The 15,861-nt window shown below is 49.2% G+C and overlaps 4 protein-coding genes across 4 annotated transcripts in view; 2 read left to right on the forward strand and 2 right to left on the reverse strand.

Annotated features, from left to right (window-relative positions):
• The window catches only part of PPTG_05589 (hypothetical protein), a gene marked incomplete at both ends in the record, with an annotated part of 2,283 nt that extends 772 nt beyond the window's left edge, over window positions 1-1,511 (reverse strand). The window contains one exon of the mRNA XM_008899173.1: window positions 1-1,511. Coding sequence (XP_008897421.1) covers window positions 1-1,511 — 1,511 coding nt within the window.
• A 4,085-nt stretch (window positions 1,512-5,596) lies between these two features.
• Window positions 5,597-11,587, forward strand: PPTG_05590 (hypothetical protein). The gene has a single exon (XM_008899174.1). It carries the CDS (start codon window positions 5,782-5,784, stop codon window positions 11,344-11,346), a length of 5,565 nt encoding a protein of 1,854 aa, XP_008897422.1. The 5' UTR covers window positions 5,597-5,781; the 3' UTR covers window positions 11,347-11,587.
• Window positions 11,346-12,441, reverse strand: PPTG_05591 (hypothetical protein). Its single transcript, XM_008899175.1, has 4 exons — window positions 12,246-12,441; window positions 12,131-12,187; window positions 11,901-12,054; window positions 11,346-11,834 (listed from the first exon to the last, which is right to left on the reverse strand). The coding sequence occupies exons 1-4, from the start codon at window positions 12,366-12,368 to the stop codon at window positions 11,629-11,631; spliced, it is 540 nt and encodes a 179-aa protein (XP_008897423.1). The 5' UTR covers window positions 12,369-12,441; the 3' UTR covers window positions 11,346-11,628.
• Window positions 12,442-13,418: 977 nt separating this feature from the next.
• Window positions 13,419-14,892, forward strand: PPTG_05592 (hypothetical protein). The gene is made up of 2 exons (XM_008899176.1): window positions 13,419-13,767; window positions 13,945-14,892. Exon 2 carries the CDS (start codon window positions 14,030-14,032, stop codon window positions 14,768-14,770), a length of 741 nt encoding a protein of 246 aa, XP_008897424.1. The 5' UTR covers window positions 13,419-13,767; window positions 13,945-14,029; the 3' UTR covers window positions 14,771-14,892.
• Window positions 14,893-15,861: the final 969 nt, after the last annotated feature.

Below are 15,861 nucleotides of genomic sequence, written 5' to 3' on the forward strand. Positions count from 1 at the left end.
GTGAGGGTACGTTCCGCGTCAGAAGAGCGAGTTTTCCGATCCACAGCAGGTAGACGAATGAAGCCAAACAAGAAATTCAAAATCGCAATGCCTACACCAATAGCTATGCCCATTTCGAGTGACACAAGGTTCACGGAAATGAAGGTCACCCACAATACTGCATATTCGCGCAACGACATCTGCTTGCGTGCCAACACGAGCCATTCAATCAGGAGGTCAATGGCGATGAAGATAAGTGTCGCCGCAAAGAAAAATCTTGGCACGTAGCTCATGACGGACACTGGCGCCACCACGATAGCAGTCTCCGCGATGATCACGCACACACCAACGATACGTGAGTTGGTCTTCGAGCGGTACGTGAATATAGTCTGCGAAAAGATGTAGGAGCCCGTGCACCCACCTAGCAGACCACTCACCACATTGGACCAGCCAACCGTGTTGAGCTCCTGATTGAAGTCTAGTTTTCTATCCATGTCGAGCTCGATAGCTGCAATATCCAGACAAGACCCGAATGCCACGATGAACACCATGCCGACCCAAGTTCCAAACTGTTTCGGTAATTCGTTCCAATGCATTTGAGAGAAATCGAAAAGGTTGATCAAATCCGTGACTGTGGCGGGCTCCGTGGCGGGGTCGATCCACCCTCCATCGCGTGCGTCGTCCATTGAGATTCCGCCAACCAACAGGATAAAGAAAAAAACTACGGGCATGATCATGATCGCCGCAGATAGAATAAATGAGTTGTCGTAGCGCTGGGACACAACGAGGAGGAAGGCACCACCAAGCACACCCGGAACGCACAGCAGGATATCGTGTGGGTTATCGAATACATTGATCATGGACTCGATGTTGTTGACGATTAAACCCGTACAGAGTGCGAGTCCGGCATAGAGACAAAATATGCCGATAAAAGCCAAGTAGCCTCCGATGACGGGTATCGGCAGATACGATGCAAGCTCGGCCAGCTTCATCTTCCCCATGACGACAAGACAGATACCGAATAGAGCTGTGGCGATACCGATAGTGACGACGGATGTTGTCACTTTGGCCTCAAGTGGAACGTTGTCACCCAAGGAGTTGCAAATGGAAGTAGCCATGGTGCTGAGGAAGATAAGTCCACCATCCTGTACTTGTCCGATGGAGAACGGCATCGAGCTCATGAGCGTGAACATGATTTGGTGAACGACGCTGGAGTAGACGACGAGCTTGGAAAGTGCTGGCATGAAATCTTGGAAATCGCGGTGACTGAAGATGATGACGGTGTAACCATATATGGCTGGGATGGCTAAGATCGAGTTGATAATGCCGTACATGATAGCATTCGTAAGGTGAGCCAGTTTCTTCGAGTTTTGCTTTCGTACGTCCGACGACATGTTGCTGGTAGGACTGGACAACAGCATATGCACTGGAGATTCGAGGTTGGTTTTTCGGCTCTTGTCACGAGTAATGGAGACTGCTGATAGCTGGGATAATCGGGATAGGCGACCGAGTCCCTTACTCACTGAGGCCATGGCTGAAGGCACAGATCGTGGTGTGCTCTGGCCGTCAAATAGCAGAATGATCTCCGAATCTCGTTTGGTTAATAGCAACGATCACATCGGATGCAACCAGGACTGAACTACGCACCGTATATGTGGGAAGCGTTGGGATCTGCTGATGAAGCATCTCCTTGAATTGCGTGTTGATCTATCCTAACTCTTTTTAAAGAAAAAAAGTGAAACACGCTTACTACTTGTTTTTGTAAGCATTGAAAAACCTGCTTTCGCTTTTTTTTTAACCTGCATGATAGCGCCAAGGTGCTTACGGACGGCGATGTAATGGTGTTTATGAATAAATTGACAGCGTACTCGGCCGTGGTGACAAGTTGTACATATTAGTACGGGATCCACCGACGAATACGAATGCCGAGGTGATGAAAGATATTTGGCCATCTATTAATAAGCAGTTTCAATTGATTAGAGTACCAAGAATTATACTTCGAAGTACATGTATCTTACTTACTAGTACTACGTAAATAATTGCACGCAGCCGATTAGTCGTGCCGTAAACAACCCTGCCACCTTTGTGCCGTCATTTACTTTCTAAGTACAGTACAGTACTGCATCTGTTTTTTCGCCGTCGTACATTTGATAAACTTACGGATATCATTCTCATTTGTCCAACATGCTCTTGTTTCTATGCTGAATCATCCTGAAACCTGATGTGCTTGCAAATCCTATATGACACAACCCCGCGAAAACGGATTGCAGGGCTGTACCATGACGTCAGCTTTAGTTGATGAAAAGTTAATCTTTGTTAATATGTACGGTACATGGACAAGCAATCCGCAAATCGTTTGCATTTACAGAACATGAAATGTTGGAAAGGTACTCGTCACTGATGCCACATGTACATGCTACTTTCTCCACTCGGTCTACAGCATGGTACTAAGAGAGTACTAGTAGCAATTTCGTGTTCACAATGTGAATACGAAACTCAGAAAGCTAGAGCATCTGCTTTAAGTGTTGTATCAGCAAGCAATTCGTTTTACTGTACACTAGTTTGAATAGTGCAGAATCCCTCTCAGTATGCGCACCCATATTACCGTATAAGATTTGATTTTTTGATATAGTTATTCTCTATTGTGTATGCTGCGCACCTTCTATATTAAATATTCAGTAGGATTAGAATCAAGAACAGAGATACTGTAGCCTTCTGCACAGGGGTTGATATTGTGGATTCTACTCAAAATTGGACAGGACGGTTCTTTGAATGAATCTCCCCCAAATCGCCCAATTCCTTATACTGATCCGTTTAAGTACGAAATAAGGTGGCAAGAAAAGACTTGGTGGGTTCTACTAATGACTTGGGTTTGTAAGTGGGCGATTGTCCTCCCGCTCCTCAAACAGACCCAAGTCGGCAAATTTGGACGGAACGATCAATAATTGCGAAATAAGAGCTTACCTTGCTCGTTAAGGTGCCTTGAAATAGTAGTTGAATAGTACTATCGTACCACGGCGAGACAGTGCTATTACTACCAATTGTGAATACTACATAATATGACTACAATTGAATAATAGTAGTAGTAGTATAACTCAAGTTTTCTATTTCAAAAAAGACTACCAACCCCTGCTTCTGCATTATAATACGTTTGCTGTGCGATTCATCTGCGGCATGTGCGATTTCAGCGCACGTCATCACATGATGGCGAACAAGACCCTAGACTTCAGAGGATAAATGCCTACAGTAATTTCCGCCCCCCCCCCCTCTTATCAATACCTAGACCAAGACCTAAGCTACTTGCTGTTGTGGCTTCAAGCCAAGCGATCTTCATAATCAAACATACCCCGTAAGCACGATGTGCAGCCAACGCCATTGCTACTGCATTTTGTTGTTGTTGAAACGATTAATACATATTGATTGCAGGGGTCAACGTACTCCACCACTGCATCTGCAACTGCAACTGCGTGACGTGAAGATGCTCCAGTAGACATGGAAATGTATTCGATGTTAATTCTCTGAAATTCATATCAAAGCAAAGAAACCATATGAATTTATGCCCGCCTGAACGATATCTTGGCTTTCCAACTCGGTCTGTAAGGTGAAAACGCTACAGGAATCGCTCCAGCGAAAGATCAATGTAAGAGAATGTAACGTGTAAGCAAATAGTCTCATTTGATTTTTATGAGAGTCAGACTACCCGTAGTTTTATAACTAGACGCCCTTAAGTTAAATGCAAAGATGTCTGAAATGACACAAGCCACACCGTTGATCTGATTGACCCAGTGCTGCTGGTTGCACTTCCTGGACTGGTATGTCTCTCGGGGTGGCTGACGGAGATTCTCAACATTGAACAGAACCAGCACTCCCCTGTCTTTTGTATGCAATGCGCTTCGCCTAAGAGAGATGGCGATTAATCTGTCTTGCAGTCCGATCGTCGCTTCATTGATGGTATCGATGCACCATGATGGACCGTTCGATTTCGCTGGGTCCACAGTCTGATGATGAAATGTACACGGTCGCGACCTCGGATAAGGCTAACTGAGTACTTCTCTCTGCAATAAGCGGACGGGAACCGATAACCATCGATTGGATATTGGGCACGGTCAGTATTCCTCGAAGAAACATAACTTGCCGTTGATCATTCTTGTTCCAGGTGTTTTGCTGGTGGCGGTACAAGTTCGACCGTACAACATTCAGAATGTAGCAGAGGTAAAACTTTCGCTTTTGAACGACTTCGTCTTCAATACACAGAAACACAAATGATAAATAATACACATAATAATTTGGTCGCAATCGCGTCCATACAATCTATCTCGTGATAATCGCGATTGAAGTAAAATGATAATCCAAGCTACACTATTACTTAAGTATTTTTTTTTGTAGCTTCTGCAGTAACAGTAAATACTACTACTACTACTACTACTACTACTACTACTACTACTACTACTACAGTTGCAGTAATCTTTGATCGACGTATATGTAAGGCTACACGGTTTGCCTGAGCGCCACACACGATATATTAATAATACTCGTGAATACACGACGATCCCAGTACAAATCTACTCGAAAACGAATTAGCAGCTGAAGCGCTTTTCCAAGTCAGTTTGCAGGGCTACAAAAGTCATCCAGAAGTGAGCATTTTCACATAAAGGATGACTTATACGATATCATCAACTCTACACCTTCTACACCTTATGTGTGGATGTAGTCTACACCGACATGATGTATTTCAGTCACATCGATAGCTAAAACTGCATACCTTCACGCTCGTCGCATTCTTCAGAGTCGTTACCCAAATCATGTTTATATTTACGACTTCGATGCCATATCCATATGACAGGGCAAGCGCCTCAGCGCCACGGCAACTTCCACCTGCAGTCACGGGGGGACAACGTGAGTTGAGACGAACCCGCCTGAACTTTCGGTTTCACGAACTATGGTCATGACACTGCCCGTTGTAGTACTTGGCTAACATCATGCTAGTACTCCTTACTTTCTGATCCAACAGAACACGCATTGCGCAACCCGACTGCCGTTTTGCAGTTCGACAGACCAAACTGGAGTCGAAAAAAACAAAACCACACCACGATATCATTACAACCTACTGGGTAGTGTGGCTCCTGCAGCGATCTCAACGAGAGCAGTACAATACCACATTTCCCTTTACTCTCTTCTCTCAGTGTCCTACCAGCCATGGCTGGACAATGCGGCCAAGCTGCTACATGTAGCTCGTTGCCGCCCATAAAGTAGACTGGGATCGCAGTGCAGTGCCTCCCTGAGATGCCGTTACAAAGCAACACCGCGGCAACCGACTCTTTGGACTTATTCTGGGCCAACGATTGGCCATAATTCGCTCGCTGTCTGACTATCTGAATAGGATCCGCACGTCAAAACACTTCATAATCCATTAACTGTAAAAACAATATTCAATCAGCTTCTAGCGTAACAAAGTTAAGCTGGAATTAAGGGATAGGACATTTTATACACTACTCAATAGACTGGGAGTGCACTTTGATAGTGTAAAGCCGACCCGTCTATGACTATCGCGTTACGACGGGACACGTCTAAATTTAGGGTTGTCCACCATACTGAGCGCCAGTAAGCAGCCGTTTTTCCCGAAATTCGACACGCAGAGGAGCTGCCCAACGACAGACGAAGGTCATCACTTCCTCCGCGCCGCCGCCATCAGCCTATTACAAGCAGGCGAGTGAGCGAGCGAGCGGAGCGCCGGCCAGCGCCGGATAAGTCCTCGAGACCCCATTTTAGACGTGTATATAGCTCCCCTCTAGCTCTCTGCAGATGCGGAGACGAAGACCGCAGCTGCTGCTGGCGGCGCTAGCGGCACTGCTGGTCAACAGGATACAGGCTCAGAGCGCGTCGGCGGCGACTTCAGGCTCCGTAACGGCGGACACGACCGAGGCGGACGACTGTTCAGCCTGTTGCGTGACGTCCACGTCCTCAGCGTCCGCAGCGAGCGCGATTTTGGCAGGAGGCGACCCGGACTTGTCCCTGGTCTGTTGTAATGAACAGCAGCCGCGAGACCTCTTCGGGACGGTCCACGGCGAGTGCAGTGGCCTGCCATGCTGCGATTATAGCGGACGTAAAGCCCAGAATCATCAGGCCTGGTACCCGTGCGTGGCTTTCCCGACGTGTCAGAACGACACCAACAAACAGGCTTTCTGCAACGGACAGGACCTCTGGTACTACACGGAAGGCTACGACTGGACATGTACAGACGAATGCTGCAACGGACTCGTGTTGGACTCGAATGTATGGCGTGGCGTGGAGAATAATTACCCAGGACAGACAAATGGCACGTTCGGAGTCACTGTGACACCCACGGACTTTTTGGATGTATTTTACCCCGACGGCATGGGCGGAGAGGTCTATACGGTACACCAGATCATGCTGGCTAGCCCTCCTGGATACAACTTTACAGAAGACTGCTCGTGTTACTTGGAACGAGTGGCGAACTCGACGCCTAACGCCCAACGTGAAAGCACGACGTGTGAAGTGTCGACTTTTTTGGAAGGGAACAGGACTTACTTGACGGTGGACATCACTGAAAACTATCAAACAAACGATACGTTCGTGTTTCTATTCGATGGTGTGGTGACTCCGTCGGGTATGAACGACAGCGCCAGTTTCACGTCCAACGTGACGTACACGACCACGTCGAATCTCACGCCAGTGTATTTCATCTTTAACGACTCGGAAAACACCGTATTCGACACGTACGTGCGTGTTACGGACCTGACCAGCGCGACACTGTCAAGTGGATCGTTCCTCCCGGAGAACATTTATCCAGGCAACTCAGGCAACGCCACGCTCACTTTCTACACGGATGCCAACATTCCGGAGAACAGTTCGATCAAATTGACATTCGGCGACAAGTGGGGCTTCACTGCTGACGCTGTGTGGTCCTGGGAAACGTATCCACTGGACGTTCCTAGTGAGGACGAATTTTACGTGTTGGCGGCTGCCACGACGCAGACGGAGAGCATCAGTCCCAACAACTTTACGCAAGCATCGTATTCGTCTTCGGACAATTCGTGGACTCTTATCGTGGAACAACCGATCTCGATCGGCTGGGTGAGACTTGGCGTGGACACGGTGAAGAATCCGTCGGTGGCGTTTTCAGGTCTGGGCGCCACTGCCATCGAGATCCGTAATTCGGAGGATCTCTTGATTATCGACGGCACATTCTCGGCGATCTCGGTGTATCTGACGACAGGCGCTACTGCGAGTCCATACAACTACGTGACTATGGTCGTGCTCGTTGGTTCGCTAGCATTTTGCAGCGTGGCGATCCGAAGGAACGGCCTGTCGTTCTCGCTGGGCTCCATTTGGACCGATATCACTGCTATTTGCACCGTGTTGGCCTTGGCCACTTCTCTTGTCAACAACTTCATCTGGTTCTTCACTCGTGGCAGTACCTACTTCTACATCATGCACGCGTATCTGTGCTTCACGTTCACGATGCTCACAGCTGTGTGTTTCCACTGGGGAACGGTGCTGAGCTTGCGTCTCCGAAAGCTGCCCAAGCGTACAGCGATAGTGGGCTTTGTGGCGCTCAACATGCTCTTTTACGCCTTCCAGATCGGCTATCTGCTCAATTACCAGACTCTGATCGCACGTGTGTACGACTCGGAGAACGACGTCACTACGCTCGCGTACCAACAGTGCAATGAGGACGCAGACACATCCGCCACGGTCTTCTCGGAGATTCAGGGCTATCTGTGGGCTTGTTACGCCGAAGATGACGACAACTTCTTCCTGGTCTCGACATCCGTCACGTACGGTATTTTCCTCGTGCTGACGTTCGTTGTCATGGCTCTAGGTGTGATGGTCATGCGTCGTGGTAAGTTGCTGCTTGGCAACGCGTCGGGCCCTCACCAGGTTGTGTTAGTAAAGGCTTTGCGTCTCTACTACGCACTTATCGGTATCGTCACGTTGGTGTATCTCCTCTCGTGGGTCGTGCAGATCATTTCGCGCACTACTCGTGGCATCGCGTACCCCTGGTTCTACATCTTCACAGTGTGGCTGCCGTGCTCCATTCCTCCGTGCTGTCTGATCTTCTTGCAGTGGAACGCTACGGCCCAATCTCTGCGCGATGCTAACCGCGATATGTCCAGCGATTGCAGTCCTCTATCGGAGTCGGGCTACGGTGAGATCCGGACGCCCAGTTTCACGTTCAGTACGACGGATCGATGGACCGAGGGCTCATTGGAGAAGATTGAGGAGATCATGGCGGAGGGTGAAGCAACAGCCGACGCAGTGTCCAGTCGACGCTCGCTGATGAACTCTACTATCTCGCCGACAGACGACTACGTTGGTCTCTCCATGGCGCTAGAGATGAACGAGGACTTCGCTCACGGCTGCTTCATTGCCATCCAGCGCCTGGAGGTGGAAGATGGAAGAGATAGCACGTCCACAGCGTGGCGACAGATCAGCAACACGGACACAGTCATGGCGAGCGTGAAGGACGTGGCGCCAGTTATGCTGCCTCACCAGCAGCGATACCTCTACACGTTCTTGTCCGTGCCTCGTATTCCGGTCGGTAGGTCGGCTGAGAAGATTCGTATGGTCGTGTACGCACTCAACTCTGCTCCTGCATCTATCAACCACGAGGACCACTCTGAGATGACTGCAGCTGAGGTTCTAGCGGCTATGGAACGTACGCAAAGCAGTCGCGACTATGATGATGACGATGGAGACGACAGTCAGCACACGCTGGACTCTTCCTTGGTAGAAATGGAGGCATATAGAGGATTCCAGAGTTCGCAGGTTATCGACGAACTCTTCGAGATGGAATCCCCTGGATCCACTGAAGACGGCCCGGGATCAGGAGTTAGCAGATCCGAATCCAACTCGGGATCATCCGCGGTTCCTCACAGTCTCAGCGTGGTTGCTGAATTCACCGTGTCTAGCGTCACATTAGTGACAGCAGGTGCACGGACGGAGCAGACTGTGCTTACGGCCACCGAGGACTCGTACAAGCATTTCGGCCCCAACGCTGCGCCACCTAAATTGCTGGTGAACACGGTGATCCCCAAGGCTGCGGGTGCCAAGTACGGCTTCAACGGAGTCGAGGGTGGTCTCCACGCTGCGGCTCCAGCGATTAGCAAGCAGTATCACATCCGTGAACAAGGATTGTTGGTTGTAGAAGACCTGACGGAAAGCCGCTTCAGCAATTGGATCCCGCGTCAGATTCTGGAGATTATCATCCGATACCGCACCAAGGAGCTTCTTATCGCCGAGAACGACCTCGCGCGACTGGAAGCCTATGACCGTCAGAGACAAAAAGGATCCGACCGCGGCATCTACGAGAATTTGATTCAACAAATCCAGGACGACGGGGACTTGAACCGTTGTCGAGAGTGGATGCTGCAGCGTTGTCAGGAACGTAAAGAGTACGTGGAATTACTGCGTCAACTGCGACGCGTGTATGTGCTTCGTGACCAGCGTAAAATGTACTTCAAGGCCAGTACGGACAAGAAAAACGCCCAGCTACGATTCCTGCCGATCAATTTGCACCTGCAAGAGATGTGGGTCGGCAACGCTGACGCCGTGGCGCAAACGAGCATGGGGAGCAGTGGCACCTCGGATATCAACGCCAGTGCTGCTGTATATGACATCGTGACTGTGGGTGCCATGGCTGCTCACGTCTACAAGTTCAAGAACGGCGGCATCTTCGGTCTGGAGGAGCAGCACGCGAAGCTCAAGCCGCGTGTGCGAGAGCCGCACGGATCGACTGCTGCACATCACCAAGTGCCGCTATGGACAGAAGACGAACAGAAGGCCGATGACGTCGAGTGTGTGCTTGGGAAGCGTATGGATGTGTGCTTCCCGCAAGCTGTGGCAGCGCTGGTGACGGCATTCACGCGTAAAGTTGACTTGGCATTGCAGCACGCTAGCCCCGAACAGGGCCAGGCGATGCTGGAGCAGCTCAGCAAGTTGGGCTTCCTGTTTGACGTTGAGAGTTTGGTATCTACACATGGTAACGAGGCTGGTATGCTGGAGGATATGGCTGGAGCTGTCAACGAGTTACGCAACGTACGCTTCGTACTGGTGGACGAGCAAGAAGAAATCGGCGGTGTGGACGAGGAATCCAGTGGCAACAAGTCTCCTCGATCCGTGTCGTACCGTCTCGAGGAGGAATCGAAGCACAGTCCATCGTCATCGGATCCCTCCGAGGCCAGCGGCAGTAATCGTGAAGCTGCAAGCAGTGGTGGAGACGAGAAACGTCGGGAGATGCAAGTGAAGCAGCGGCAGTCGATGCACCTGGAATCTCTGGAGTCTGCTACATCTTCGAACTCGACGAACTCGACGAACTCCACAGGTATCGGCGGTGTGATCGACGTGGATGTGTTTACCAGTATTGATGATGCGCTCTCGGAGACAAGTTCAGCGAACGCAGGAGACTCGGAGAGCACGGATGGAACGCCGTTATCCAGAGAGACTCTGATGTCACAGTCATCTTCATTGAGTGGCGTTGGCCAGCGGCTGTTGAGTACGTTCATCAAGGCACGTAACCATCGATTATTGGGCGGACCGGGTAACAACTGGGAGAACGCACAGTCGTTGGCACCAGCGTCAGTGGACAAACTCTTCCCGTTCACTCACCTGGTTATCCGTGTGAAGTTGCGTTCCGGAAAGGTGAAGTTGACGAAAGCGCTTCGTCATGGCGGACCCATCAAGGTGTGCCCCGTGCTGTTCACTCAGGGTATTAACGAGAAACAAACACTGGCAAATAACACGGGATCGTCCGTAACCAGACTACAGGACGTGATCAACGCCAGTAGTCTCAAGACGCTGCGAAGTTACTGCGATCGCTATTGCAACTACACGTCCATGAGGCAAATGAAGGCGATGCAGAAGCAGGAGAGACAGCGAGATGATTCCACAGACTCCAATCGTTCACGACCGCCATCGGCACCGAGTGCAGTTGTCACCCCGTCAGGACCGTCACGTGAGGAGGTATATCGCATCCTCGGCGAACTGGATAAACTCATCGGCACGGCTGGAAGACAGGCACGGAAGAAGCGCCCCGAGATCCTACAGCTCAGTTCCGACTTGTGTCGCAGTATATCTGGTGGACGGGTGACGGTGTGTAAGTCTGCTAAGGATCGTACGGGAATGTCAGTGACGCTGGAACAAGGTCGCATTCTCGTACAACATCACGGTCTCCGTGAGCAGAAGAAGGCCGGCATCGTGTCCGTCATGCGATCCGAAGGTGTACGCATTGAGAACGCACTGAAGAACACGGGGCGACGAGTGTTCGCGTTCAACGCGTTGCAGCGGTCGCTGCTCCCCGAGGAATATCGGTGTCCACCGCAGACAAGTGGGCGCAATGTGTCGTAGACCTCTTCGGTTGGAGAGGATATCAATTTTGCAGAAGCACATGAGCAGCAGTGAAAGCTGGCTGTGTGGAGGTCGTAGTGGGAGTATTAACCGCAGCTAGCTTTGTAGTGATTTTTTTGAGAGGGATATGTGACCACGCTGAGTTTTGTCGTCTGTCGGCGGGTAGTTTTCCTCATTCTACTGCAGTTACGTGTACTAATTGAATAGCTAATGAGTTATGCTAACTTACATCGCGTGTTCATTGACTGTGCTTCAAGTTAGCCCCATAGATTACCTTTGCTGCTACTGTCCGAGGCTGTGGGCGAACGAAGAGGTCTCCACTGCTTGCTTGATTGGCAGCAGCCACGTCCAGTCGGCGCTCGTAGTGGGCAGCAATCCCATGTTGGAACATTTGTACACGCCCATAGCTGCACCAACCAAACTTCCGGCCATGTAGACAGCCTTGGGCTGCGTCAAGTCGATCACACCGTCGTTCACGGACGCGAAAGCTGGCAACAATCACATTATTGTCAGAGGAAAGTTGCAATAAATATTTGGTAACTGAAAAGCAGTACCATTGCTCATGTTGAAGAGCGACTTGGCAGTGTTCATGACGATCATGCCGGTGATCATGATGCTGAAGATGTTGATGGAGTTGCCACTCATCCACATCATGAAGGCCGTCTGGAGGAGGCTCTTGAATGGAGCCATACCGATCTCCATCGCGCGCTGTCATGACAAAGATAATCACTCCGGTAAGTAAAGAATTGGAAATGACCATCACTCTTTTTGCCATTGTCCGCACCTTCTTCTTGAGCTCTGACGTGTTCGTTGCAGCCATGGCGACTGCTCCAGTCGAGTCCTGTCGAAAGCGTGTTAGAGATCGAGGGAGGGCAATGGAGGTGCGACAACAGGCGCACCTTGTCGGCCGAGACACCCTTAACGTAGCCGATGGGCTCGAGTCTGTGCGGCAAGTCGCTCTCGCGTCCCTCATTGAGTTGCATATGCCACTTGCGCTGCTCCATCGTGCCAGTCGTGTACATGAAAGTGGGGGGAGCTTTCGGTCACAATTGTTGAGATTAAGTTGCTGATCAGCAACATTATGAATAAATGCTTAATATGGTAAAAAAAAAAAGACTCTAATTTAGGCTGAAAGCATTCTGATTGGCCGGGATGGCATTCAGACGAAAAAAACCCATTAAAAATTTAATGGGTTATTTTCGTCTGAATGCCATCCTGGCCAATCAGCATGCGTAACGACAAGTTTTAAGCACTAAGTTGAATGCCAACCAAGCCTATATTATTACGACCTTAAATTTGACTTTTTTGAGTTGGTTCCGAATAACCCAAATAAACCGTACCGTTGGATGGCATTCAGACGAAAAAACCCAAATAAAAAATTAATGGGTTTTATCGTCTGAATGCCATCCAACGGCAAGCGACATTTTCATCATGAAAGTACTACTAGTTCGTTGTCGTTGAGTAACAAAATATCTGCTGGAAGCCAGTACGAAAAAATGGAAAATTTTCAAGGGGAAATCTAATTTATTTTTTTTGGACGACAAAATTGTCGTTATCGTTTTGTACTGCAATAATTGTATCAATTTACTGTACAGAAAAACACAAAAGTGTTGGCAAAATTCATTTTTATTATGACGGCGCTCTTCATTACCATGTACGGCCATTACATGTCTACTATCGAGCCTTTACTGAGCATTGAATACAAGTGAGAGTTCGGTGTAATGGTACAGGACTACTGCAGTCGACAGCAGTTTGATACACTGTACTGCCAGTGCGCGTTTGACAGGCACAGCGTAAGCAGTTGAAGCAGATGCCTGACGTCGGATAATTGGTTTACAAGCCGAAAAAATCCATCTCAACAAGATTATGATACGGCGCCTATCACAGTACGGCAAAGTCATCAGCAGCTATTGACATCTTGATGTTCGTGCTCAAGCCGTCGCGCGGCCGAAGAGCGTTGCCGCGGCCTTCGTGACCAGTGCTTTGCTGCACTCGAACAGTTAACCCACGTGTGCTGGACGGTCTCAGATGGGGCGGCGTGGGTGAATTTCCATTTCATGTTCTTTTGCGAGCTCTGACACAACAACGATTGGCCAGGCACTGCAGAGTCCGTGAATCTTGCTCATTGCGTGTGCGTACAAGCAGGCTTATCCGTCTGCGACGAAACCTGGCGTGAGTCTGTTTGCAACCACGGGACGAGGGCTGCCCAGCCAGGTGGACGAATGGCTACATGTAATAGTCAACAGCGCCATGAAGGGGTCGGATCGCGCTCCTCAAGCGCAGCCGCTCGCAATCTCTTTCTTCTCTAGCCGCCATTTCATTCTTTCATTCTCCATCTGTCCGTGTGCACGGCGTTCTCGTGGGCTCAAAAAGCGTGATCACACGCTTTGAAGACACCTGAAGAGAAAATACCGTAATCCAGTAAGTAAGCTGCAGGTGGACTAGGTTAGTACACACGCATGGTAAACGCTTGCTGTACTTTTCATTTTTTCCACTGCAATATGAGAATTTTAATCACGCTGGTGCACAATTCACTACTTTTGTACTAAATTACGATAATTTCTTATTTTGGACTGGACTGCGTGTGGATAAAACAAGCATTCAGCCATACGCCTCGATCAATCACTCCACAACCTGCCGAGAATCCCGCACACCCTACCGACCGGCACAGGCCCACAGCGACATGGTGCTCAAGCAGAAAACGCCGCCAGACTCCACCACTTCCCCCTCCTCATCTCCGTCCCAAATGGCGGGCTTCGTGCGCGTGGAGGAAGACGGCGAGAAACAGCGCAAGCGCTCGCTGTCAGCGTCGTCGCCGTGCTCTGTGGCCACTCCCGAGGGCCGCGCGAGTGCTAAGAGCAAGGTGTTCTCTCGTTGGCTCTACGGCGTTCTGCGCGGCGACACGCTGCTGCTCTACTGGCGCCGCACCGACTACAAGCGCAAAACGCCCCCGCTGGATTCGCTCGCGCTACAGATGCAGCCAGCCGCGCCTAACGAAAGCGTCTTTGGCTTCGATCACGAGTGCCTCTACGTACGTGCAAAGGATTCCGGGCGCATAGTCGCTCTTCGCATCCACCAACGCAAAGAAATCGTGCGCTGGGTCACTGCGCTTTATTATCAGAGTATCGGGAATGAAAAGGTAGAACAGAAGAAGGGCAACACCACAAACAGGAATAGCAGGCACGTCGTTTTACCTGCAGAGACTACTGAGCCAGTGCCAGAGACTCGCAAGAAGAGCGTGTCCTTCCAGGAAGAACCTCAGGTGCGCGTACTGCCGGAACAGGCCTACGACCCAGCCGATCTCTTTTACTCGGAGGATGACTACGAGCAGTTTTTGATGGAAAGGCCCTCACATCTGTCCAGCCTCATGAGCACTATTTATTCGAAGACAGCGGCTAAGCTACGTGTATCCAGGAAGAGATAAGACGAGGAATAATTGCTTCGTCTCAATTATCTGACGACTTGGAATTTAATCTGTAGTGAGCTGTTGCGTGACGCAGTTCAGCTATATGATAAAGACTAAACGTTTTAATTTTGGATTTTGTGGGAGTTTGTGCAATATATTTTTTTTTTTTTACAGATATCCTCATCGCCAATAGCGGTCAGCAAGTCAGTTGAAAATATCTTTAGAACTCTCGACTATAGATACTGTGTCTCTTCAACTAGAGGTCGGAAGAATGGCAGTAGCTCATTGATATTTGGTCAGCAGTTTTATGCTTGGCGTGGACCCTATCAACTGTTGATATAAAAAAATTCTGCTTCCTGAAAAGCAATTCTAGCGGTGCAACTATGTCAAGAAAACAATAAAACACTCACGATATGGCTGAAGAGGCCCTACAGGTCTTTAAATTATCAAAATAAAAATGCATGCCGCCGAGCTAACGCATCTACTGCACCTGCTTCGCAGCCACAGCATCTGCTCTGTCTTCGCGTAGGAACCGATTTCAATTATGACCTGTAGTAGTATATTTCATGGGAAGTGTCAAGCTCATGTATTTACCTTTCAGCATCTCCTACCATTGTACGCAGAACAGTAAAGAACCTTGAGACGTGGGAATTAGCTAGGCAGAACTGAGTTTGAAAGCAATTTATACATTTTATGAGGATCTAGTAAAACTTTTTTGTCCATTATGGGGCACCGATGAGCTTCACTAATGAAGTAAATGATTGTGTTCCTCGTTTTGACGTCAGCTATAAAACTAAGCGGTTCGCCTCCTTATCATTAACAAGCGCTGTGGTCGCTTGTATTGATATATCGATAGTGCCGATCCAATCGGGCAAAGTCGATCGTACTTAAACTTTGGTACTTTTTCAAGGACAAATATTGGTTAAGCTTCATGTATTAATGAGTGCGCCGCTGATATTAGTACTTCTAGCCACAATACTACATGCATCAATTAATGAGTGCGCCGCTGATATTAGTACTTTTAGCCACAATACTACATGCATCAACAAGTACTATTAATAACGTCGACACAATACTACATGCATCAACAATTACTATTAATAACATAG

The sequence above is a fragment of the Phytophthora parasitica genome (assembly GCF_000247585.1).
Source record: "Phytophthora parasitica INRA-310 unplaced genomic scaffold supercont2.7, whole genome shotgun sequence".
NCBI classification, from domain to species: domain Eukaryota; phylum Oomycota; class Peronosporomycetes; order Peronosporales; family Peronosporaceae; genus Phytophthora; species Phytophthora nicotianae.